General features: G+C 29.9%; 1 protein-coding gene and 1 non-coding gene across 4 annotated transcripts in view; one reads left to right on the top strand and one right to left on the bottom strand.

The window, feature by feature from the left end:
* Window positions 1-21,720, bottom strand: part of LOC111037234 (probable G-protein coupled receptor Mth-like 3) — a 33,084-nt gene extending 11,364 nt beyond the window's left edge. The window contains exons 1-4 of one of the 3 annotated variants that reach the window (XM_022319644.1): window positions 21,404-21,720; window positions 11,909-12,265; window positions 10,766-11,379; window positions 5,570-6,100 (exon numbers count right to left, since the gene is read on the bottom strand). In XM_022319644.1, coding sequence (XP_022175336.1) covers window positions 5,570-6,100; window positions 10,766-11,379; window positions 11,909-12,159 — 1,396 coding nt within the window. In that variant the 5' untranslated portion in view covers window positions 12,160-12,265; window positions 21,404-21,720. Of the gene's footprint in view, window positions 1-5,569; window positions 6,101-10,765; window positions 11,380-11,908; window positions 12,266-20,299; window positions 20,406-21,403 lie in introns of those variants that run through there. The other 2 variants (XM_022319645.1, XM_022319646.1) reach the window with 2 other exon arrangements.
* Window positions 1,875-1,947, top strand: Trnak-cuu. The gene has a single exon. It is a non-coding gene; the product is annotated as a tRNA-Lys (tRNA).
* Window positions 21,721-26,367: the final 4,647 nt, after the last annotated feature.

Genomic DNA, 26,367 nt, shown 5'->3' with positions numbered 1-26,367 from the left:
AAATAAACAATTATTATTATTATTTTTAGAATAAAAACATGACGCGCGTATCAATCATTAGTTGCGCATTATTTAATTTATGCAAATAAGTTATATTATAAGCTTAAATATATTAAATACTTAATATCACAATAATCAATAGGAATGAAATAGGAAATAGGCGAATAAATAAAGTCATATTTTTTAATTTTCAATTGTTCAAACAAAAGTGGATACCAGTACTCAGTAGGTATAATATGTCATTAATAATTAACGGTAAATACAAATTTACCCACTTATCACTTATGCCGAGTTTCATAATAAAATGTATTGATTTAAATCAATTTTCTTTTTGGTACTTTTCCGATATACTTAATTATTGTTAGGTATATTATATACCTAATAGGTTACTTAACATACTTATTATTGGTGACGGCAAGATAACAAACCCGATTGGCAGGGCTAAAGAGTTTTCACACACCAGAGTGAGGATATAACAAACCAGTAACCCTTTAAGCTTAAAAAAATATTGGAAATAAAACTAATATTCAATGTCGTGAATTAAAATAAATTATGAGCGACATCGACAATAAACAGAAACATATTCCGAAAATTAATAATACGTTATAATATTTTATATCACATTGCACTTCGATTACACATTTTAAACATATTATTTACTATGCATTATTACTTATTTAATCATGCTAAATTTAATTTTTCATATCTCCTATTGGTTTCAAGGTTCATAAAATATCATCGTTTTGATACAAACATTATTAGGTACATGTTTATTTTCACTCTACTTATAAAACTAAAATTATTCTTCGACGTCATGATTTTACACTTCCCACTTCCATATGACTTCACAAATTATATCCTGTAAATCAATTATGATTTGGTAGTTTTAGTTATTTCACCACAGATTCATGTTTTAATTGAATTATGTGTTCATCTTTAACACATTTTAAATTCTCAATTAACTATTAAGTTATTATTGTTACAAAATATAAATTTAGTATTTAGGAGATAACTTTTAAAATAGATTAAATTAATAACTTACCTAATAATAATTACAATTTACAGTTTTTTACATGATAAGGACCTTTTTCAAAATAAAATAAAAATATTTAAATATGATACAATTATGTACCTACCCACCTATTCAAAATATATAGTAAAGGTGGTAACTGGTGTCTGTGTCTGGTACCTATCTAATTATTAGGTAGGTATATTATTCTGAATACCTATCATAATGTTCATGCAATCGTGCGTATTTATTTGTTGTTTAAAAGAAATTAACCAACGACCTATAACTTATAAGCACCTATTCTTCGGGAAATAAAAGTAAATGTAATATTTAATTAAAAAAATCAATATTATAACGTTGTTCAGAGAAGTTAGACGAATAACAACCTGCCCCAAATATACAAAAGTACCTAATACCTACGCTAGAAAGTAATAAACTAATAAACAATTGAAAATCTTTGTTGCGAGTCACTGCTATACGTGTATAAATGTATAATATTATATACATTATACACACTTCTCACTTAAAATAATTTATTAGGTAAATACTTATAAGTTATAGCATAATAATTTATTGTTTACATTAGATTTAGATACATTGTTAAAAATTAGAATTGATGTTTTTGTTAAAGTTACTATTAAAAGTCTTAAAGAAATTTAAGTTACTTCTAATACTCATAGACCTACAAAGCTATACACTAAATACTATGCTCATTGCTCGTTATAGTTTATCAATTAACACGATTAAAAAAAAAAATGTAAAAATGTAAAATGTACAAAAATCCAAGCAGTGAGTGTGAAATATTAAGATACATATTAAATGGGTCATTAGCATAGAAGCATAAAATCTGGAAATCCTTCCATCGGCCCGGCTAGCTCAGTCGGTAGAGCACGAGACTCTTAATCTCGGGGTCGTGGGTTCGAGCCCCACGTTGGGCGAAAATTTTTTTCTTAGTTTTCATTGTTAGACATTAAATTCTGATATCTATTTTTTTTATTTCTTTGTCTATATCTTTTTGTATTCACGTAAACAAATAGATAATTGAAAAAATGTCAACAAATAAATTTGCTCTAGGTCAAAAAACTTAAAATAGTAATACAAGATTCCTCTAAATTGTTGTTAATGGAAACTAAAAAAAATTTGAGCGTAATCCACTTTTTATAAGCGTTTAAATTCGAAATTTTACAAAATACGTAAAGAGCACGACAATTTGCAAAATTATTTTAAGTTAGAAATTTATAAAAAATTATTAGAAATACAAAATTTATCATAAGTAGTTTGTCACCTTTATCAAAAAAAGTCGACTGGTACCTAAATTAAAGTAAATTTTTATGAGCGTTTGAACTTTAAAATTCGAATTTTGACAAAATTTATCAAATTGAAAATTTACAAATATCTACACAGTTTTTTTGATAGTTTTTTTGAGTTCAAATTTGAACGAAATTACTTATTAAATAACCAAAAATAATGATTTAAATTATTTTGTTGTAGTTTAAAAATATTAATTATTATTTGTGGGTACTTAAAACTTTTAAAGTATACTATTTTATTTTATACACACAATTACTTTTCAAATGTAATTGTTTTGGCAAAAATTAATATAACCTATACTGTAGTACTAATGCCTTATACTAAAATAAATTACTTTAATCACAATTATATTATAAAATATACTACATGACTGAGTAATATTATAGGCGAACAGACCGTCTTCGCTCTAAATCGTTTTTCGTATGCAATGATTTTGTATTAACACCATCCATTACAGTGACCCACTTGTAAGCTGTAACCCACTGTACAGCAGAACGACATCCACTTACCCGCTTTTTTGAATTATGATTGTTAAGTGCTACAATGATCAGATACTGAGATGCACAAATGACTAGATACCTATCCACGGAACCTGTCTAAATGTTATTAATTACGCCTATAGGTTTAATATTATTAATTTCAATAGTAGAGTAGTAACCTCTATCATTGTTTTTAATTATTTGCATACAATAGGTATGATAAATATATTTAACATGCTACGAATTTCATATTTTCACAAAGTTGAGAGTTAATATCATAATGTATTGTACGGATTTGTATTTAAAAAAAATTATGTGTGTACAAAAACATATGTTAAGCACAGTAATTGGAAAAAAAATCTCCAAGCTATCAAAAAAAATTCCCATAACCTATCATTATGCTGGAGATTGTCGGGCACGTTAAATTTGATTAAATATAAATAATTTATAAGAATTATTTCATAAATTATATGCTAAAAATACAATTAAGGGGACGCCACACTAACATGAGTTGTCTCTGTCTTACAAACGTACAACATATACCATAAATGGTTTTTCACGGGATAAAACCACTCAAGCTGTAATCCATGCTAAACAACCAAATTTTCACACTAAACATAAGAGAACATTTACTGTGCAACATTGTTTTTATTTTTTCGGCATCATAAATACAAAAAAAAAGTTCTTGCTGTTTAAAAATACATTATTTCAAACTTGAATAATTTTTTTCATATTTGTGATATCGAAAAAATAAATACGATGTTGAACAGTAAATGTTTTCCTCTGTATAGTGTGAAAATTTGATTGATTGGTTTGGACTACAGCCTGGGTGGTTCAGGGTTCTATCTCACTCAAAACAGTTTTTGATATGTTGTACGTTAAATGTAAGATGGACTGTTAATATTATGTTAAAAATGTATTAAAATTGTCTTAAATCCTAAGAATATAATATAAATATATATTATAGATTTAAAACAAAAAGTATGCCACGATACCGAGGGTTATAATAATAGTAATAATAATAATAATTGTACTTATACATTAAAATGAAATGTGATTATAATGAATTGCTGAAAAAAGGGCAGAAAAATTATTTATATTTGAAATGTTTCGTTGAATAAATAAAGTAAAATAGGTAAAAAAAATGTTTCTTATTAATGAGTATATAAAATTACCTATATCAGCAATCATAATTTATGAATTATTAATTACTAATTAGGAGTAGAATATAGGTACATGTATTCACATTTATATTTTACATTTTTCTGGTCTTTTTTCGGTGGTTTTTTTCCGTGGACTTTTTTTCGGACTACCGATAATAATATTACTTGCTTTTCGGAATTTTTCAACATTTATTTCATTATTTTGGATTCTCAAAGATTGCTTAGTTTATTTCGACCAAACTGTTCTACTAAAATTCTGAAAGTTTAATCTTCAATTCGTTTAAAGCACCTTATCTCTATTGTCTCCGTCCGTCCAGCCGTCCGTTAGTTACCAATGCATATAGTTAAGATTGTTGATATTAAGGTATTTATTTACTGTCCGTAGTTAGTAGTTACTGTACATAAATTGCACATTGCATACCTAAATGTATTATTGTGTACTGTATTAAACTGCTGGTAACTATATTGGACGGGCGGGCATAATATATAATGAGGATATAATATGTGTTCTAAACGTTTGTTAAGAAACCAAAAAGTTCTATTATAATAATAAATAATACATACTCAATAATGTTTGAAACAAATTAAGTACAATTATAACTTAAAATAAATACATTATCATAAACATTTCCTAAATAAAATACCTAACACAGTATAGATTTACAGCAGATCTACAGTAGCACACACACACACACACACACACACACACACACACACACAAAGCACAAAGGAGGGCCCGTTTTAAAATTCTGTCTTTGGGCACCAGCGCCAAAAAGATTTATGATTAAAACAAGTATACCTGCAGTATAACAAAATACGAAATCTATGCCGACAGTCTGTCACCACAGAAGTATGAAAGTATGAGCCACCTATACATACATTTGTTCAGCCATAGACGTTTCAAAGAGACTTTAACACAATACATTACAATTCCATTTACAATTACAAGCGTTCAGTGTTATAGCCTATAGAGATAACAGATTTCAAAGTTTGTTTCACAATGTTTTTAAATAATGCTAAGACATTTTTAAGGCTTTGATGTAAGTTGTTCGTAGATTTTATGTAAAAAGGTACCAATTTTTTGATGTGAAACATCTAATGCAGTAGGTGAGACCGGCTGTTGACGTGACCACAGAAGCAAAACATTATCAAGCCTTCAAAATAAATTATATTTTTTCTTAAAAAATCTGAATATTTTGTTTTTAATTATGTCATGTTGTGTTTCCTTTAATAACCTGCAACTTTTCAATTTTCATGCATATTTTCTACATAAAATATGTTTTATGTTTCACATCTACCAGGCATCTCTGACGGCTAATGTTTTTTTTGTCTTATCAAAAACAAAATCTACCATCATAACATTTTTAAATAACAAATAAGTATTAGGATTTGATTAAGTTTTGTTTATAAATCAAATAAATAAATGAAATAATTTTTTTTCATAAAATTATGATTTTTTATTGTAATAGGTCGAGGTTTTTTACTACTCGTTTAAGTGTGTCTGAACATTTTTCGAAGAGTTTAATTGTAAACATATTCGAGCGTTTTTCCGAACCCGAAATAAGAATAAGCCCTGCATATTATAAGTAACGACAACCACAATTTACCGGCAATGACGCATGCGCAATGATTGAACACTTGGCGGACGAGCGTAGTGGCGGCCAGCGTGGCGTATGACACGAACAGGCAGACAGTGTGCGCCATCAGGTTGCCCGAGTGGACGGTGACGCGAAGTTCGGGCAGCACGGCGTATATGAGCAGCGTGGCGGCCAGGAAAATCGTGCCGACCACGAAGTAGGCGCCGTACAGTATCTCGCGGAACTTGAGAGGGCCGACTGCGTCGGCGACACCGGCGGCCAGTCGACAGGCGAGCATCACACCCGTGTACGTGGGCGGCGACGTCTTCGGCTCGGCCTGCATCGCGTCCACGCAATAGTCTTCACGCTCGATGGGCAACAGGCCGCCGTCCACCTGCACGCGGCCGTCTGGCAGCAGACCATAGCCCGCCTGCTTTTTTGGGATCCCGTTCTCTTGTTTTATTGCGACGGCGTTACCCTTTTTCGTGTCCGCTCCGAGCAGGTACCAGCCTCGGGTACCGCAATTCGGTGGCTTCAGGCCGAAGAAGTAGAGGTCCTTACCTGTGGACGAGATAAGTGCGTTACACGAGTTGAGTACATGGGTGGGACCATTTTCCTTCAAAAATTAGATAAATACTAATTACTATAGTCTAGAAATCGGGGAGGGGCGGGCCAACCAAAAATCCAACAATTATTGTGAAGTGTGAATCCCCCACGGTTTAGGTTCATTTGAAAAATAGTAGCGGCCCCAATATTTTTAATGGAGTTTTGCCTATGCCGTTTACCTCCCCAGTTCATTTTCTTCAGAAAAAAAAAAATGGTATGAGTACTTAATACTTATTTACATTCCGTTATCGTCTACACATTTTTTAAACTAGTATCATGTCTATGTTCCCCAAATATTATTATTTTATTTAATATTAAAATTATTTATTTGTCTTATGTATGAAATTATGACATAAATTATTCGATTCGATTGAATACACACTCATTTATAACTCTGCCGATACTAACAATATATTACATTATAAATATTTTACATATTATTATTAGGTGATTAGGTTTTTATTTAAAATTATGAAAGTTCTAAATCATTATGAATGATTGATATTTTACTTTATTGTATATTGTATTGAAATGATTTTTAGTTTTAGTTTATTTCATATTTGATGTTTACCCGTACATAAAATGTTTAAAGATCAATAATTTTTGCATTTAAACCATCTAATCAAATTAATAGAAGGATGACCATTTCTTAGTTTAGTCATGCAGAATATTAAACAATGTAAGAATCAGGTGTCTGATTATGTTGGGAAATGACTACGGTTACATTTAATAAATTCAACAACCACAAAACAGCACTTACGCTAAGTTAATAAATAATAAGTAAAACAGCATAATGTTCAACACTACAGTGTAATGAATAACAATAATAATAGTAATAATAATAATAACAGTTTTTTTCATTTTTTCTCTACCTAGAATATATAATAGTAAATGATAACCTACAAGTTCGTCCCGCTAGCTTTGCGAATTCACAGTTTATCCGCTTTCTTATATATTTTAATGGACTACAACAATTTGTTTTAAGCGCATTTGAAATTAAAGGTTTTTTTATATTCATAAAAATTACGAAAATATGCAAATTTTACTCTGTGGTTAAACATTCATAACATTTTTCGTGTCAATACTTAACGCTAAGCAATTTAATAAAAGATTCTTCATAGGTTTTTTTTTTCAGGTATTTAAAAAATGTTTAGTCTCAATACATACAGGTACCTATATTTTTTGTAAGTGATTAGAGTTCTAATTTTAACGACATTGGATATTCGAATATAAGATATAACGATTTTTGTAGGTATTTTGTTGCAATTTAAAAACCATTAATCGTAGACATTTTTAACATTTCATAATTAGGAACTTAAACTATCAGTGTCTATACTAAATTACATTTAAGAAATACTTAGACTAATACATTTTTTATGAATAATTAAAGCAGGCATGTCAAACACGCGGCTCATTTTTATGTGGCCCGCGACTACCAATGTTAATGGACAAAAAAAAAAAATATTAATGTCGTATAACGACTATTTTAGATTCTTAGAGAATGGTTTATTTGGTATACATTATTATACTGTCTTATCTTCTGATAAACTATAATCGAATAAGGATTATTGATGGTTTTATATACATTTATATAATTATATCTATATAGATTATAGTTAAAAGTATTAAAAGTAGCTTCGTCAAATAATATTTCTCCCGAAATTTAAAAGTTGGTGGGAGAATAGAGATGTCAAATATTGTCTAAAAAGAATTATTAATAGGTTTTTTTTATAGTTTATACAACACCAATATATTTTCATAAATAATTAGTATGATTTATATTTTATTTAAATGTTAATGTTCATTTATTTTTTTATTTTTTTATTTAGTTGTAATTGCTGTATTCGTAAACATAAAGAATAAAATTGAAAAATTTGTACAAAATATTTATTTTTTCTCTAAATTTTTATGTGCAGCCCAAATAGTAAATTTTTCAATATATTTGGCCCACCTGATACTTTGAGTTTGACATGTCTATAAAGTATATATTTGAACAATAATGGATATTTAAATATAAATTAACGATTTATCCTTAAACATTTTTTATTATTTTGTTGCATTAAAAAAATATTAATCGTAGAAAATTGAAACTTTCCATACTAAGGTACTTAAATTATTATTTTCCATACACAATACGATTTCTATACATGATAAAAGACTTAGAATATTTTAACTCTTTTTAGAAGGTTTTATTTATTATTACCTATATTTTATGATATTGTTACTATTAAAGTAATTTATTAACTATATGTAATACAAGAGGTTAAATTAATTTTTACTGAAAATATCTCAAATTAAAATGTTATTTTGAGAATAAAATAAAATAATATATACTTTAAAAGTTTCAAGTACCCATGAATACTAAACATAAATTACAACAAAATAACTAAAATTGTTATTCTTCGATTAAATATCTAATTTTGTCCAAATTATCAAGAACTTATTAAACAATCAAAAATTCTAAAATAGTTGATTTTTTTTATTTAAAGGTGCAGGCGACTTGTTGCTAACTCAGTCCACGAGTTTTATGTTTTTTTTATGTTTATTTTGGGGGGGGGGGGGCGAGAGTAGAATAAATATGATATAAATTTTGTAGACCGCATATACTATGTACCTATACTTAGTACTATCCAAATGTTATGTTTACAGTGTGTTCTAAGGGTCCCGTATCACTCAATAATTATTTCAGTGGCAAATCAATACATCGAAATGCAACTTTTTGAAAATTTATCTACAAGTGTATAGATAATAATGTATGTCATTAAAATAAAATTTGTAATAGTTACAGGAAAAAAACCATGTTTAAATATATTTATGTGTCAAGTGTCATAATGATGTTTTGGGTGGTGTAGGACTTTTGGGCATGTACAGGAGAAGGTGTAGTTAATTTGAACCAAAATTAACCCTCAATAGAGGTATATAACATACTATGTAATTTGCACCAAAAAAGAGGAATGTAATTTTCACTATTTCGAGGAGTAAGATATAGAAATTGATATTTGATATTTACATTAAAATTCTAATCGATATTCTTTCAATAGTGTAGTATAATGTATTGATATATGAGAAGCTAAATACACAGAATATTCCGTTCATAGATTCTAAGTGATTATTTCACTTACCTATTTACACCGTTTTACGGTACCTCAGTATTAATTTAAAAGATGCCTTGTAACAATAATATGATATATGAGATACATATTATATAATATTATAACAATTGCATAATTATAGGTGAAAATATGATTAAAATAGCAGAATATAAAAACATAAGAATTTCCTATACACAATAGATATTAGATACCTAAATTAATTGAATTAGTAAAACAAATCAAGTAATGTAGATGTTTTATAAAAACAGGTCTATGAAACGAGTGTTAGAGTGTATATTAATAAATTAATTCTTTTAAATCAGAATATTTTAAAGATAAATTATTGGTAAAAAAAAAACAACATAATAGTATTGGCCTCCTAACATTTTATTTTATACCACTGTGGGTCAACGAGGATACCGAATAATAATAAAATAAACATTTGATAATCAAATACATGTACAATACACATACTAATTTTGGTGCAAATTACAAACACTGTTATCGGTTACCTGCAGTGGTACAGATTACATCATATTTTTATTTTCATGCAAATTATTACAAGCTACCTACAGTAGATCCTCGGTTATCAAAACATTCAAAACTAATAACTAATAAGAAAACCCAGGATACTGGACATTTTTATTACAATATATTATAATATGTTAATACATATATTGATATATTATATTTTATTTTATTTATTTGTATATATATAATATATACTAATTATATTATTATATTATTATATGCTTAATGTTAAATGTATTCATACATATCACCAGAAAACATGCATAACATTATACGATATTTATTATAATTATTATTATTAATATGAAGTTATTATATATTCTACACCAGTGGTTAGCAAACTATGGTACGCGTACCACTAGTGGTACGCGGAAGACTACATGACGGTACTCGAAAGGCCACAAAGTGATAGAACGGAGAGTACATAAATGAATATTTTAAATTGTGTTCAAACAGAACATGGTCACATGAAAATAGACATAAGTGGTACGCGACAGATTAATTATACACAAGAGTGGTACGCTAAAAAAAAAGTTTGAGAACCGCTGTTCTACACTATTGCATGACGAGCACCACAACGCGTATAATTGTCGTTCGGTACGTCAAAAATTTTAAATTTATAATTCGTAATAGCAGAGGGTTCGTGTACCACGAAGGTTCGGATGCGGGATAATCAATAGGTTCTACTCATGAAGAATAAATATAACCTTATTTTACATGGTTCTACCGTACTAAAATATCTACAATATAGGTACATAATATTATTTATATATGCATGACAAAAGCAGCTATTTACAACCTTTCAGGTATTTCGTTTGTATAATAAAAATAATATTACGTACGTATACAATGAATGTAGGTATTATAATATTATAATACTAATATTGTCGTTATTATATAGTCACCACCACCAAAATACTCAAACTGTACCACTACCACACCAATAATCAATATTATAATGATATAGTATACGACTAACGACTTGGGAGACACTCACGCCGCAGTTCTGTGCCGTCGGCAAGTTGCAGGTGTATCGCGGCGGTGGCGTTGTCCACGGACTGCACTTTTCGGCACCCGATGACGTCGCTCTTGTTGTGCTTCTGAAACGCGAGCATGAGGCCCTTACCACAGCATTTCGGCACGCACGTCATCCTCGAGCACGGCCGGCACACCAGCGCCACGTACGTGTAGTTGGATGGCGTTTCAGCGGGGGCCGACGAGTTGTCCTTGGCCGTCGTCATCGTAGCGGCGGTGGTCGTGGTCGTGGTCGTGGTCGTGGTCGTGGTCGTGGTCGTGGTAGTGGTCGAGGTGGTCGTCTTGTGGCTGTGATTGTTGTTCGGCGTGATGGCGTCTACCAGTGACACGCGGTCGATGCAGTACTCGGCGCTGGAGAACGTCAGACGCTCGTACGCGCCGGCCGACCGGTTTTCCTGTCCGAACATGACCAGACGCCCGTCGTCCAGCACGGCCACGTCGTCGTCGATGACGGTCATCTCCCGGGAGCCCATTTCGCAAGGCATGTCGCCGTCCGAGTCAAACGACCCGCCGTCCGGTTCGAACTGCTCCGACAGATTTGATGCCTGCAGGAACTCCATGTAGGGCGGTATCCACCTGTTGAGGCATAGAAATCGGACGTGAGATTTCAGTTCTCAATATAGTCAAGTGAATTAGAAATACAGAATATTCGAATATTATTATACAGCAATACCGAGTACCTATCCGGAAATACGGAAGAAACATATTTTTTAACATTCTGTTCCCCCAAAATTGTTGACTTCAAAACCTGACCCTTAAAATCCACTAACGTTAATGATTACTGCAGCTTACCAAAGTACACAACACAAGATTAAAATATTTCTTATACGTATTTAAGTTTTATTGACTATGGTATATATACGGCTGCTGATGCAGATTGAGAGGCCTATGTGAGAATTTTAAGTTACACCTTTTTACATCTTGTTTACCTCGACATTGTTAACTATTAAACGAATAGATGGTCTGGAAAATGGTTAGTTTATTTAGCACAAAAATCGACACAAAATCTTCGTGTTAAAAATTGAAAATCCACTTAATTCAATGTTTACTATTCACACAAGACGTGATAAAAATATTTCGTATACGTATTTAAATCATTACCGACCATGGTATAGAGCTGCTATTAGAGACGGACAACGCCACTTCTTCTGGTGCTGTGGTCGCGACCGAGTCGTCCGAAGACGAAAAAGCGTACGACTCGCGCTGGTTCTGGTCGTCGGTGACGAAGCCCGTGCACGAGAACGTGTCAATCGCCAATATCATGTCCCTGGGACAGCATTTCATCACCTTCGCACCGACGATGGAGGCTGCCGCCCATGCTACAATCCATACGGTCACGTACGCTCGTGCCATCATTACACTACGGCGACGTTAAAGATCCGAACGGAAAACAGCGGATCACGTTGGTTTAGCGATTGCTTTCGATCACTTCCACACACTTGCTGCCGCTGCACCATAATTACTACAGAAAGCAAAAATTCATAAGTGAAAAAAAATTCAAATTAATCCTACATAATATGATGGCCTAGTCGAAAATAAAGATGAATTATTTTTTAACAATGTTTTAAGATACATTTTTAACGTTTATAAGATTGATTGATACTTGAAATATACAGCGACAGGCTGGCCATATACTAACATAACGACTTTAACTATATTATGTATACTGACAATAACGTTAAAAAACAATTTCAAATATTTGCCCTATTTTGGTTTTTGTATATTTTACTATGTTTGTTTTTACTATTAGGAATACGGTAGGTCGAATGATTTTTTCCAAAAACATTGCATTTATAAAAATAAAAATAGTAAATATTATATTAGGACATTTATTATTTAACTATGCATAATCATTATTATTCACTTTAATATCCCCAACGCGTAAAACTTAGCAGAAAGTAATCATGTAGCTACCTACTTAAGTCCTAACAGTGAAATTTTTTGAATAACAATAATATAATTGAAATCTATTGGGGAAAATTGTTATTATACTATTGTATAATATTGTTATGTTATAATATAAAATGTGATGTTTTTGTTAAAAATGTGTCATGACAAATTTTATGTTATGACATATTTCAAAATACCAATTAAAAAATAAAATGACTTGCAGTAATTAAATAAATTATATGGTATCCTTAGAAATAGAACCACACTTCTCCGCTTAAAATAGTTTTTTGTGTGTAAGTATAAATATTTAACATACAATTTAAATGTAATTCATCCATTACAGTGAAAACCTACTCAATGAAAATGCATAGACAGCGAGTTTGCCGTTCTCTTTATAACGATATAATATGTATTTTACGGATGACAAAAATAATTTTAAAGTACTCGAAACTTTACTATTGACGCAGAGGGTAATTGTTTTTACAATTTACATCTGGTTTCGATTAATCGTATCAATTTTTATTAATATAAAATAACTTTAACTATGACAAACCATAAAATATGTATACTATGCAAAACATGACATGCGTATAATTATATCGTAGATTTTGCAATATGCCAGTCTCCCAGGACCAAATGCGACATATATTACAACAATAATTATTTTAATTTAAATTATAAATATTACTTAACACGTTATTTTTGTAATAAATTGAATTGGGCTACACTTGTGGTGGGTATACCTACCTTATCGCACTAAAACAATGTTGAATAAATAGAAATTTGTTCTGAAACCATGTATTATATGCACTACTGCAGTTATAGGTATTTTAGTATTGTTAATATTATATGGACGGGGGAGGAGATGTAACTATATGATTATTCAACTAAATACAAAGTAATTGTTCGATAAATATTATAAAATCATCAAATGCACGTTATTACCATAATATTTTCTATGGGTCTATGTACATATTGTAGATAGTTTAGGTTAGAGGTTGGTAACCAAAACCAACTATACACTATACGAGACTCGTTAAGCGAACACATAATATTATACGTAGCTACGCTAAAAACCACGTCAGTAAGACTGTTACAATTGGCCAAATTTTGCAGGTTAAACGATACATATCGAATATGGCGTGTCGTAATCATCTAATACTCTAATGCGAACTAATTAGTTCATTTATAATTCATGTACCTACGACTAACATCTACCTATGTGTCCTATATATGTATATTATACAAATGCTTATTATATACCTACACGCTTAAAAGTGCATGAGCACGTTGTGAACTAAGAATTATTTTTGAAACTCAGCCGCGTAGGTAGGTACATTAAAAAAGGTTAGATGGCTTTGAAAAAAAAATCTAAATCTCAAACAAACTGATATCGACAACCTATGCAGGCGAGTTAGTATAAGTATGTATATATTATAGCATGTATGATGTATATAGGTACCGATTTATTACTTTTAAAGGCGTTAATTTTGATCCAAACTGAAGGAACCATTTGAACCATCATGACCGCATTAATACAGTATGCATAAAAGTGTTAAAAATGTTTAAATTAAACTGAAAATATACCAAGAACCTAACTTATGTAGTAGGTATACCTAAGTACAACAATATGTGCATTCCTATAAAAATTTAATGAGTTTATTAAGTATTTTTTTGTGAAAAATTTGAAGTATTTATTTTGGAATTTAGTGCACTCCTATTATTTATCTCTGTTTGATTATAAAATATTCCTCAATATAAACTATTCATTTTTACTTTTAGGAAAATATAATATTAACTATTATGAAAAAAAATATTAATAGGAACTCGTTGAAAAGAAAACAAATTACTTAGTTATTAGTAATAACTTATTACCCTCAACAATAAAAGTTACGCGTATTATTATATTATTATCATTAATTTTAAAATTTTTATTTTTTTTAATATTACAATTTAGAAATTCTAAAAAAAAATATTTCATGTGTAAAGCGTGTGTATTAAGCGAACCTTCAATATATTATATTCATATAAATATATAAATTATCATTCACAAAATAATGAGGCCGATGAAAAAAATAAAATGAATCTTATCTACCATAGGACAACACATATGTATAAGACAGTAAAATAACTTAACAAAACATAATAATAATAATATATTATTCCAAAAATCAAAGTGCAAATTCACCCATTATTATAAAATTAGTTTGAATGTTGATTCATTGGAAGCATTTATTGATGTTTTATCTTGTTTGATTTACTCGGCATGACGACATAAGAATATAATAGTTATAGCTTAACTAAGTTTAATAATTAATATAGCTACTATCAGAAAAAAAATTATTAACGATTGGAATATAAATTGTGTTGAAAATTATGATTCTATCATCTTGTATGTTGAAAAGGAGATCGCCAATGAATTAAGTTATTATTTTTATAATGTACCTAGGGAAAAGTATTTCTGATTGGTAAAATAATTGGAACTGGATTTTGTGTAAATATTACAAAAATTTAAATGAAAGTTATTTTTTCAGTTCTTAATTTAATATTTTTATATTCCTGTTCACCTGAAGAAATTATAGCATTTTATAAATAATCAAAGAGTCGACAACTTTTTATGAACTTAATTTATCCAATAATGAATAAAGTGTTTAAAATGACTAACGCTAATAAGTAATAATTCATTACCTCACTCAGTCTCTTTTTAATCTATCATCTATACTATATCTAGTAGGTAAATTTACTGGGTTCTTCCCTTAATGTGTTAAGAAATCTACTAAGCCTTTGCATAAAAAACAACGCAATAATTACAGACCTCTGTAGTGTATTCCCAACAAGTTTGAATAGTATTTAAAGAAAAGATTATTAGACTTGACTTAATAAATTATTTTTTTTTCTTCAAACAATCAACTGTGGTTTGGATATGGGAAGTCTACAACTGGTCACTGGTGCATTAATTGCCTTTTCTAATTTTGTACATACTAATCTAAATAATAACTAGAAGTAATTGGAATATTTTTAGAAAAAAATTTAAGATCGGGCATCAATCAAATGAGTAAGTTATCATCCATCGATAACCAACGTGTGCTTTTATTGATTTTGTACCTATTTTAATCAATTAATTATGCATTTTACTTAATTTTTTTTATTTAAGTCTGAATTTTAAAAATATTAAACTGAGCTCCGCTCTTCTACTTCGCCTATGGCCAACGAAACTCTAGAGATTGAAACATTTAGTAAAAACATAAATCGTATTCGAAATGGTGAAACGTAATTATAATAAAAATCTTTGTTACGGCTGAACGTCAAACGCAAAACAATATTCTGCACACCAGTGAAATATTATAATTAGGATAAAAAAAAACCCCGAAAATATATAGCATAGATAATCATAAACTTCATTGCGTTTTAGTTAAAAGCGCGGTTAGGTTAGGTAAACTCGGTTAAAAGTAAATAATAAATTCTTAAGTATTCTGATCAATATGCTGTTGCATTATATAATATAAGACGTGGTCATAGTGTCGTTAATTATTCGTTTAATTTCCAATGTGCAGTATAATTGTTGTATACGAATATAATATAATAACAAAATATTTTTTAATATTTATAACAAAGTGGACAGTTTGTCATAAAAATACGGAATGCGAATACCTCTAACGATAAAGGTTTACGTCTTCACTCTTCTCAGTCCACGCTGCACATGAACCATAATCACCATCAGTTCAAAGAAGGACTTGATGAATATATGTTGGTTATAGTCCGATAGTCGTATACTCAAATTGGTAGGTACAATGTATATATTGTACGTGTTTGTATTATAATGCACAATTCACATGGTTATTGTCGTGCTGGTCGTTGCTAATTTATCGATATTTCAACTGTATATTATACAGAAATGTGATATAATAATATTTGATTCATAGAATTTTATGGATCGACAATTTTGACATGTTCAAAAAATGACTGCGATGGTTCGACCGATGGGTTAACTACTTTTCCCTGGGTATATGCGTATCATTATTTAACTTTCGCCTGAGTTTCGCTTCGTATATATTTATAGACATATAGGTAGTTATAAGTTATAACTATAGTTACATAGCGTTATTACTCCATACAAACTATACTGTTACTAGGGATTTATTTAGGGGGGCTGAATGCAGCTGAGTGCAACTGCAACTCTAGTCCCCCTTTTTATTTTTGAACAGTCAATACAGAAATATGTATTAGATGTATATGCATATTATTCAAAATAAATATGATATTATGTAAAAATATTAATATGAATTAAAAATGAATAATATAATGATATTATTTAAAATACTAAAATTAAATTTTAATCGAAATAATAATAAGTATTTTTACATGTTACGTATTATTGCATTAACGTGTGTAATATGCGTTCAAATAAATGAACGGTGTTTTATATAAAAAATAGGTTTTTGTGCCGTCCACTGTGAAAATAACCTAACCAAGAAAATTCTCAAGCTGCAATTAATTTTAATCATTACTTAACATTATCAATGTTATTATTAATTTAACCCACACCAATGTTTAGGGAGTTTATATTAATTTTATAACGCAACTCCATTTGATATTACTTAACCTTTTTGAATATTTTTATAATTTAGTTATTACATATATTATAATAATGCATGTATAATATTTAAATCGTTAAATTTTGATCAATACAAAAAATTCAAAAATAACGTGTTATTCATCGTTTCCTATGTAGGTATCTAGTTGATAAGAAACTCACTAATTTATAGGGTTTGAACAGAGCGAAAGAGCAGCAATTGGTTTTACAACACAGTGATGTATATTTTTATTTTTAAAACGCCTAATGGAGCAATAAAATGAATTATAAGCCTATACTCAGAATTACACTAAGCCACGTATTATTTTTTAAAAGGACTAGTATGGTATTTTTCAAGAAAAATGACAAAAAGAAAGTGTGGCTAATCCAGCACAAAAGATAATATCATTCGATCTACCTCTGAAGACGGTTCTCCCAAATATAAAAATGTCACATCTATTTTGGCCATAATAATTTATGATATTTCGGAGTGGTATAGATACAAGTGTCTAAATTCTACTGCTGGTCTTTTTTGTATTCTGCGATTCAAAATGATTTTGAAAGAAATTATGGCGCATTTAAAAGGATATATTATTCCTATGTTAACTTTTTTTGACTTTTTTCTATGCATGCATTATAAGCATTTTTATCAGATTGCGAATTCATGGTCTCACTACCACTACATTTAGCACAATTTATTCTTATAAAAATCAATAGTTAATCAAAACTGGGTTGAACTTAGCACTCATCAAAAAAATTAACTAATTCTTTCGTACTTTTGACAAATATTATATAAACCATCGATTCACGTCCCCTGAACTATATATATATGCGTTATCATGTAAACAGATGTTTATGCCAAATATGCATTTGGGCATGACTAGGATAACTTTGAAGATGGGGAGACCCCCCCCCACCAAAAAAAAAAAAACTTTGGAGAAATAAATTTTATAGATATTTCCGAAACAAGAATCAATTTTGTTTTTTTACTTATAAATATATATATCATATACATGCCGTATTTTTTATGGTACATGTTATACCATATTATTATCATGGATTAAAATATACCTACTTATTATACTTATAATCTCCTCATATCGTGATTCGTGAACCTCTACGAGTGCATAAGCTGCAGTTTTGCCATGTACTTCGAACGACTATTGATAATATTGTTATTTGTTATCGCCTGCAACGACTATATGCACGTGTGTCCACAAGAATGCGAGTATATTAAACTATATTGCTGTTTGCGTTTACCAACAACCTATAAGCTGTAACCTATACATTTTATATTATGTACATGACGTATATCCAATTAAACACATTTTACACATATAACGTATATTATTATAAACTAGACCCCGGTCGTGTGAGTCGTGTGTGCGAGTGTGTATATGGGCGCGTACATTTAAATTCACGGTCATACAATAGGTGTATACTGTCGGACATAAGACATTTATTGTTATTTTTACGAACGTAATTTATTCGACGTGTATGTCTATAGGCTTTTCGAGCGGGCGGCTGCCGCGGAATAACAAACAGCGCCTTAGTGGATTTACCTAGTTTTGTTTGTTTTTTTCACTCAGTATATATATATACCTAAATAATATAATACACACACACACACACACACACACACACACACTCACATACTAGTATATAACCGCTGTCCGGTTGAATACGATCATTAATTTGCAAGACCGTAAGAGTATAATATACGCTTGTACAGGCACAATAGTGACGTAATCCGTAAAACGTTTGACACACGCGAAATCCGAGTCAAATTTAGCGGCGGATAAACGGGCGCAACGCCTTCGCCATCAATAGACTACGAGTAAAGCAATGGATTTCTCTATTCCGGTTCTAAAACGCAATCGTTTCCGGATACCGAGAGGCGTCGCTGACTGTGGTCGTAAAGAAGTATCTTACGCCGCACAGATAAGTTCCCTCTCCCCCTAGTCGGATGATGGTTATATCAGTATATAGGGCCAGTTTATCCTAACCTAACCTATAGCTATTATGGATTTAATGCAATTGAACATTTTCCAGTTGTAGGGTCGAATTTCGAATAAAAAAAAACAAATTATAATTCAATAAGTCATTATAACTATAGGTATATGTGTTTGTTACAGGAAGGCTGGCACTTGAAAACTTAATAAAATATTCACTTTTTTTATTTCTAGAAAAATTATCCGAGATATTATCAAGCTATAATCCAAAAAAATCGCTTTAAAAACCAGTATCATGTGATTCAAGTTCAAGAAGAGCATTTAAATATGGTCTTAAACTTGTATTGTTAAAAATCTACATAAAAAAAACCACATACACAGTAAAAAAAAACCATTTAACCAAAACTTCTTTAATTATATGCCGCCATCGAGAATTATTCAATTAATTTAATTAAAATATTAATATTTAAATCGAAGTAGACAGATGGTAGGTACCTACTCATATAAACTAATTATTCTAGTTATGATAAGTCTTGGGTAACAATACAAACTGCATATACAGGTGTGAAACGAAAACGTACTGTTCGAGTCAAACGTGTGTATTACAATATTTGTATGTAAAGTACATGCCTACCTACTTGTTTTGAGTTAATTCTTCTTGAAAAGTCGAAGAACACAATAATTAAGCATACACGATACCCGTTTAGTTTCGTTTTATATAAGGTACCTACGTCAGTTTTTGTTAAAAATATACACGCTTACAATGGAATTATTTTATAATAACCGGATAAACATTATTCTAGTGAAAATATTTCTATACATTTAATCTTTTTAATTCAAAAACTAATACAACATTCATAATCAGATGTACGTGTTGTATACTAGTACAGTAGTATTCAATATATTAATTATTAGCAACGATTCGAAAGAAAAAAAACAGTTTTTTTTTATTAAAAACTCTGCAGACAGTTAGGTCGTTTTATATAAGGGATTTTATAATTATTTTGTATACAGTTATCTAAATTAAGTTATACCTATGTATGATATGCTAAATGTATCGGTACAGTATAATTATACTTACGATCATTGTAGAATAATTAACAGTAGAGTATTACATAATATAGTTAATTTTTGAAAACTTGACAAATTATGTCGAGATTAAAAAAAACTAAACATTAAAATGTTTTAAAAAAGTAAAAACACTAGAGTAATCTTAAATTTTCAAGTATTGCACGTTACACGGTTAATAAAATTAATCTATAATACATAGGTACGAGTACTAAGTATATAGGTAGGTAATATTGTAATAAACTAATAATATATTGTTCACTGCAATAACTAGAAGGTATGCAAGTGTACCTCTGTTCATCACGATAAACCGGTTATATAAATATTATTGAATAGGTACATAAAACAACTTAATTAATAGTCAAAAGTCGTGTCGTGTGAAATAAACAATTTGTGATTAGGTCACATTTTATACCGACACGGAAATAATACGATGTACAACCGAGTGTACAATATGTACACGGTCAAGGAGATAATCTTGAAAATAGATTTAGTAAACTGTAGGTATACTCGAGAGAGATAATAAGGTCACATAATATGAATTGTTCAGGGTCGGAAACTGAAACTACAAAGTAAACACAATGTATTATAATTAAATACTAAATTATCGTCCAAAACAATGTAAATTTATAAAAATTAAAATTGTTGACGAACAGATCTTAAATAACACGCAGTCACTCCTAAATAAAATATGATAATCCTAATCTAATATTATATAGGTACTACGTAAGATTCATTATCAAGCATGTTATACCCAATGGCCATTACATACAGACAGTAACTTAAAAAAGTATCAAATTGTTTAATCAATAACCTATGCACGGTTACATTAATTGCACAAACTATAAAATGTCACCACTCCTTTAATACATATAATTATTATAATATTATCTAGCTACCTTCTAGTAAAATTTTACTATCTACAAAATACTATATATAGATATATTAGCCACACGTCCACACCGAAAAACACGAATCAATTTCGAAAACATATCTGGGTCACCATCGAAGATCACATAATTAATACTGTAGTATACCTACGTTGATATTATTTTAACACACACAATGTTATATTATAATATTATCTATTGGTATACGGTAATGTTATTGTTACTACTACCTTGTGCGCGAAACAGAGTGGTTATCGCGAGCTGTTCGTCGCCGGCGATTTACTCATCAGTCGACCGTCAGCGAACGGTCGCGCGTTAACGATAATAATATTGTTTTACGAGAGAAGTTATGTATTATGACAACAGTCGTGTGCCGACTGGTTCGGACTGTGTTTTCAAGGCAGAACCGACGGCGCGACCGGCTAGAAAACGATGATAATATTATTAATTTAATATCATAAAACGCAGAAAGTGTTCCCCGCGGTTGACGCTAAACACCGGCTCCGATCGTCGTCGGATCACTGACGCGGCCGTGACTGGCGAATCGCCTCCCGATACCGCGTCCGTTTAGACTTAACCATGCCCCGCCTACCGGTCCAGATAGAACTTAGCGACCCGCGACGGATGGTCGTATCGTACAGTTGTCGTTATGTTATTGCAAGTTTAATAACATTATTGTGGTTATCATAATTTTCGTACATTTTGTTTTCATATTCGACCATACCGACGTCGGACTTGTACCTATACTCTTGTAGTTCCAGCAATTTCTTTGAAGTGGTAGATGGTAGACTGATGGTCGACTGGTCTGCTGCCGGTTGCAGATTTCTAGTCGGATCACGCCACAGCGACGAAGCGTGGTTTAAGACTTGAGTCCAACAATGAGATTTCAAGCTTATTCCCTCACAAATAATCCAGTGTGCAAACGATCAGCATGGTTGTAAATTAAAATTTTCAAAATAGAAGGGGGCGTGAAAATAGGCACGTTTTCCCCCGCCATATGCTATATTTGTTCGCCTAAATCATTTTTATTTCTTATGACTTTATAAACCTACATATAAATATATGAACTGCAAGTGGAATTGAAATTGTTATCATTACGATTACCTATAGACGCAGTAGATATTGTAATTTGTAATCACTGCTGATTGCTGAATGGATTTCGTATTTTTATATGTCGGTGTATGTGACCATTGACCTTGTGCAAGTCGAGCGTCTTTAACATGGAATATTATAATATATTATTTACGTTGTACTGAATTCAGAATATAATTACGCAGTTTATAAATGTATCAAGTATAATAATTCAACGATAGTATCCTAACATTCGATTATTTGAAAACTGAGCAACGATTATTAGCCACGTGTTGACCAAATATTTTCATTTTGATGACTGCAGATACCGGCATGTAGCGGCTATATAATCATAATAATTATAACTCTGAGCCATATGACCACCGTTTACTAACACGGTATACAATATACAGGATAATATGACAATATTATCCTGTATATTGTGTTCTATCTATGATTATCGATTATTATTTACTTCTAACGCTGGGTTGCCAATGAACAGTGTAAAATGTGTCAAAACTTTTTAAAAAAAACATCAAATGTTGACGCCTTCAAAGTTCAAATATTATGTAGATTATAATATTATATATATTATTATTTATTATATTACCTAAAGTTCTTCAACTATTATATCATTGTGGTGCAATTTTTTCAGTTCATGGGTGCATATTTCAATATTTCTAAACAATAGGAATATATTTGATTTACCATGTCTTTTTACACCAATAGAACATTTTTTTTTAAATTGGACAATATTTTTATTACCTGTATAATTTAAGTATTATTTTTTGTTGCTTGATCAGTGATCACCTCCTCCTCCCTCAAGACTGTCACTACACCACTCCATAATATTATTTATTCTAAAACATAATAAAAATATTCGCACGTTGTATAATATAGCATACATTACAATATTGTCATGACGTATCATCTCCGTCATGCAAAAAATGGCCAAGTGAAATGATAAACATTTTCTTATTCACATTAAAAAACAACATAAAGTTATTTTATTTTCGTATTACCTATACCTACAGTTTTATTTATGTATATTAAACACAACATATAGGTAGTTTGTATAGATAATAATGAAAGTTTACTGTTACTATTATATAGAATTATATATATTCTAGTACGTTATATACACTTTACAGTATACATATACATGAAATAAATAATTTAACAAACTATCAGATAATTAATTGAATGAGAGGCGTACGCACTAGAAATTAATTTTATCGGTCATAGCCCATAGGCATTATTCATATTATTCTTATCATTACCTATGACGAAAAATGTGACGTTATATCAAAAATATCAGTGCATAATCCGTCCTACGACACGAAACTTAAAATATCGTACTAAAATTATTCAACGACCCACGACGACGCCGCATAAGAATAAATAAATAATAATATATCATACGCATTTGTTTTCTTAACTGCTTCACAAAGGTGGTTCCATTCAAAATGGTAATTACCTACCAAATCGGTCACCTGTGTGACGATTCCCATATAATATACATATTATAATAAAACCAGTGAAGATCGCCGTGTTACGTATGATGCACTACTTCGAACACATGTGAGCTCTGCACTCCTAAGTAGTTTTTCGTGACATTTAAAAGGACCATCTAATATCTATACCTATTACCTATATTGTGCGATAATTTAAGTAAGATGAAACGTTTTGTTGGAAATAAAAAATAAAAATAAATTGATGTTTGTACAGATGAGGAATGAGTTGTGTAAGGCGTACACACATTGACGAATACAATTGAAAATATATGCAGTAGCTGATACGACTCTTAAAGTCTTAACACCACAAATATAGAAATCTCTCTGAAACCGATAAACTGAATAAAAATAAAATGAAAAAACCGACATTATTTTATTTGAAAATGTGAACAGAGTATTCCAAAGCGTACATAATAAATAATACAAATATAAACATGGTTAACTCGATTAAAAGTAAAATTAACTATTAAGGTACCTAATCAAAATTATTATTTAAAATACTAACATCGTATATTATATATATAGTTATTAATATGGTGACAGGAATTGGAAGACTGTATTTTTATAATCACTTTACTTTAATTGATGTAATATGTTACAATATAATAATATGTTTTCTATACGAATACGCTATGACCCGCGTGGGCATAAAAAAATTAAAAATAAATCAACATATTATTATTACGTTCTAAAATAACAAAACAAAAAAAACAATACAATTTTCTAATACGTATAATATGTTCAGCATTCCGTAACCTACAGTGCACAATATATTATTTTAACTATAATAGATATATTTATTGCAGTTTATTTCTAAAAATAAATTGAAATAAAATATGTTAATAAATAATATTATGTATTTATGTATAGTGGAATAAAATAAAATGTTTGATTAGTTCAACGATTTAGTTAGGTAGATTTTAGGGAATATAAATTACAGGTTCGTAAACTGTAAATCCATCATAATTCTGTCTTATTTAACCTTCATATATTATATTTTGTGTGCTTGTAACGGGAGTGCTATTATTTTTAATTAATTTACAAATAGGCAACTAAACTTACTACAACTATTAAGTAATTGTATTCTGTTTTATTTCCAGTATATCAAAACTGAACACAATAATCCTACGCACATACCTGAACACCTGGCTACCTATTTCATGTATATTAAATTATAAAATCATTTATAGACATTTCTCTACTTTCCTAGCTACTAGAACTAGTTGACATCAGAGTAGGTGTATGTACCTATTACCTGTACATTTGTTCAAATTTAGTCAGTAATTGACTTGTTTCGAAATTATATCCATGTTTCTAGAAAGAATACCTTAGATTTTTACCAAAGCCTGAAAAAAACGAATAATCCATGTCATAAAATAATTATCATATGAATTGAAACTAACTTTTTTTTCAAGAACAAAACAATTTATCATACAAATAAGACAATAATAAATATTAAGTATCCTTTTTTTCGAATTATTTCCTTCGTCATCAGCTCGAAATCTGGTTTCTAACTTGTCTAATTGTAAATAGCTTCTGTAAGTAATTTATGATTATCGACAGTTATCGATTCTGGACGAAAAAGTTTATAAAGAAATTACCAATATCATATTATGTAACACTTAGTCTAGACATTCATTTGTGACCGCCAATCAAGTCAATAATATAATATAACACATTAAATGGTAAATGCATAATTATATCTGTACAAAAAATAAAAAACCCATAAATTATAATCAATATTTTTTTTATATAGCTACTATTAAATAAATTATGATCTATTAGTCTACTACTAAATATAAAAAGGTACATATATTTAGGTCGTATCGTATAATTGACATTCGACGGACGGCTTTTGGGAAGGTATCCTATAATAAATTTTTTTATAATTTACTAGCAACTTATATGCGTTCCATAGTTTACCTATTGTGGGGTAACATTTACATTTTATGTGTATATAAGTCAAATAATGAAGAATTTATGGCCGTAGTATATCATGTTCCCCTCATATTTTGTTGGACAAATAAATGTAGAGACTGATTGTATTACATAAAAATACAAGATCAATTTTTATTTTTTATATCCACATAATATAGCACTATGCAGCATAGAGCAAAAGTTAAAGAACAATTTTATTTCTATACACACATATGACATATATATTTTATTTTTAATTAAAGTAAGTATATTATCTTGATCTTGATAGATATTGGAGTAACGTTATCATAATAAGTGTACTTGGATCAATGCACATTTTGAATACTAAAAACCGTCGACGATTTATTATTTAAATAAAACCTAGGCTCAAATTCAATCGTCGGGACATCTGTATTCGTATGATCGTATGTAACTATGCCAAAGCCAGATTTTGATTCTTCTCAGAAAAATCGTATTTTACACGCACATTACAATTTAATCATAACCCTTAGATGTAGGTACTTAATCATATGTCCTCAGTATTTAATGACCAGCGACCTTTACAAATGTTAAGTTTGTGTCACAACAAAATGTGTACGTCCCCTATAATAGTTATCTATTAAACACAATAATATATTGGCCATCATCGCACATCCAGCACACGGTTAACGACCAATTGAAGTTCATTA

This window comes from Myzus persicae, unplaced genomic scaffold (genome assembly GCF_001856785.1).
Source record: "Myzus persicae strain clone G006 unplaced genomic scaffold, MPER_G0061.0, whole genome shotgun sequence".
NCBI lineage: Eukaryota > Metazoa > Arthropoda > Insecta > Hemiptera > Aphididae > Myzus > Myzus persicae.
Note: the sequence above shows the minus strand (reverse complement) of the source record. Positions and strands in the feature narration are given on the sequence as shown.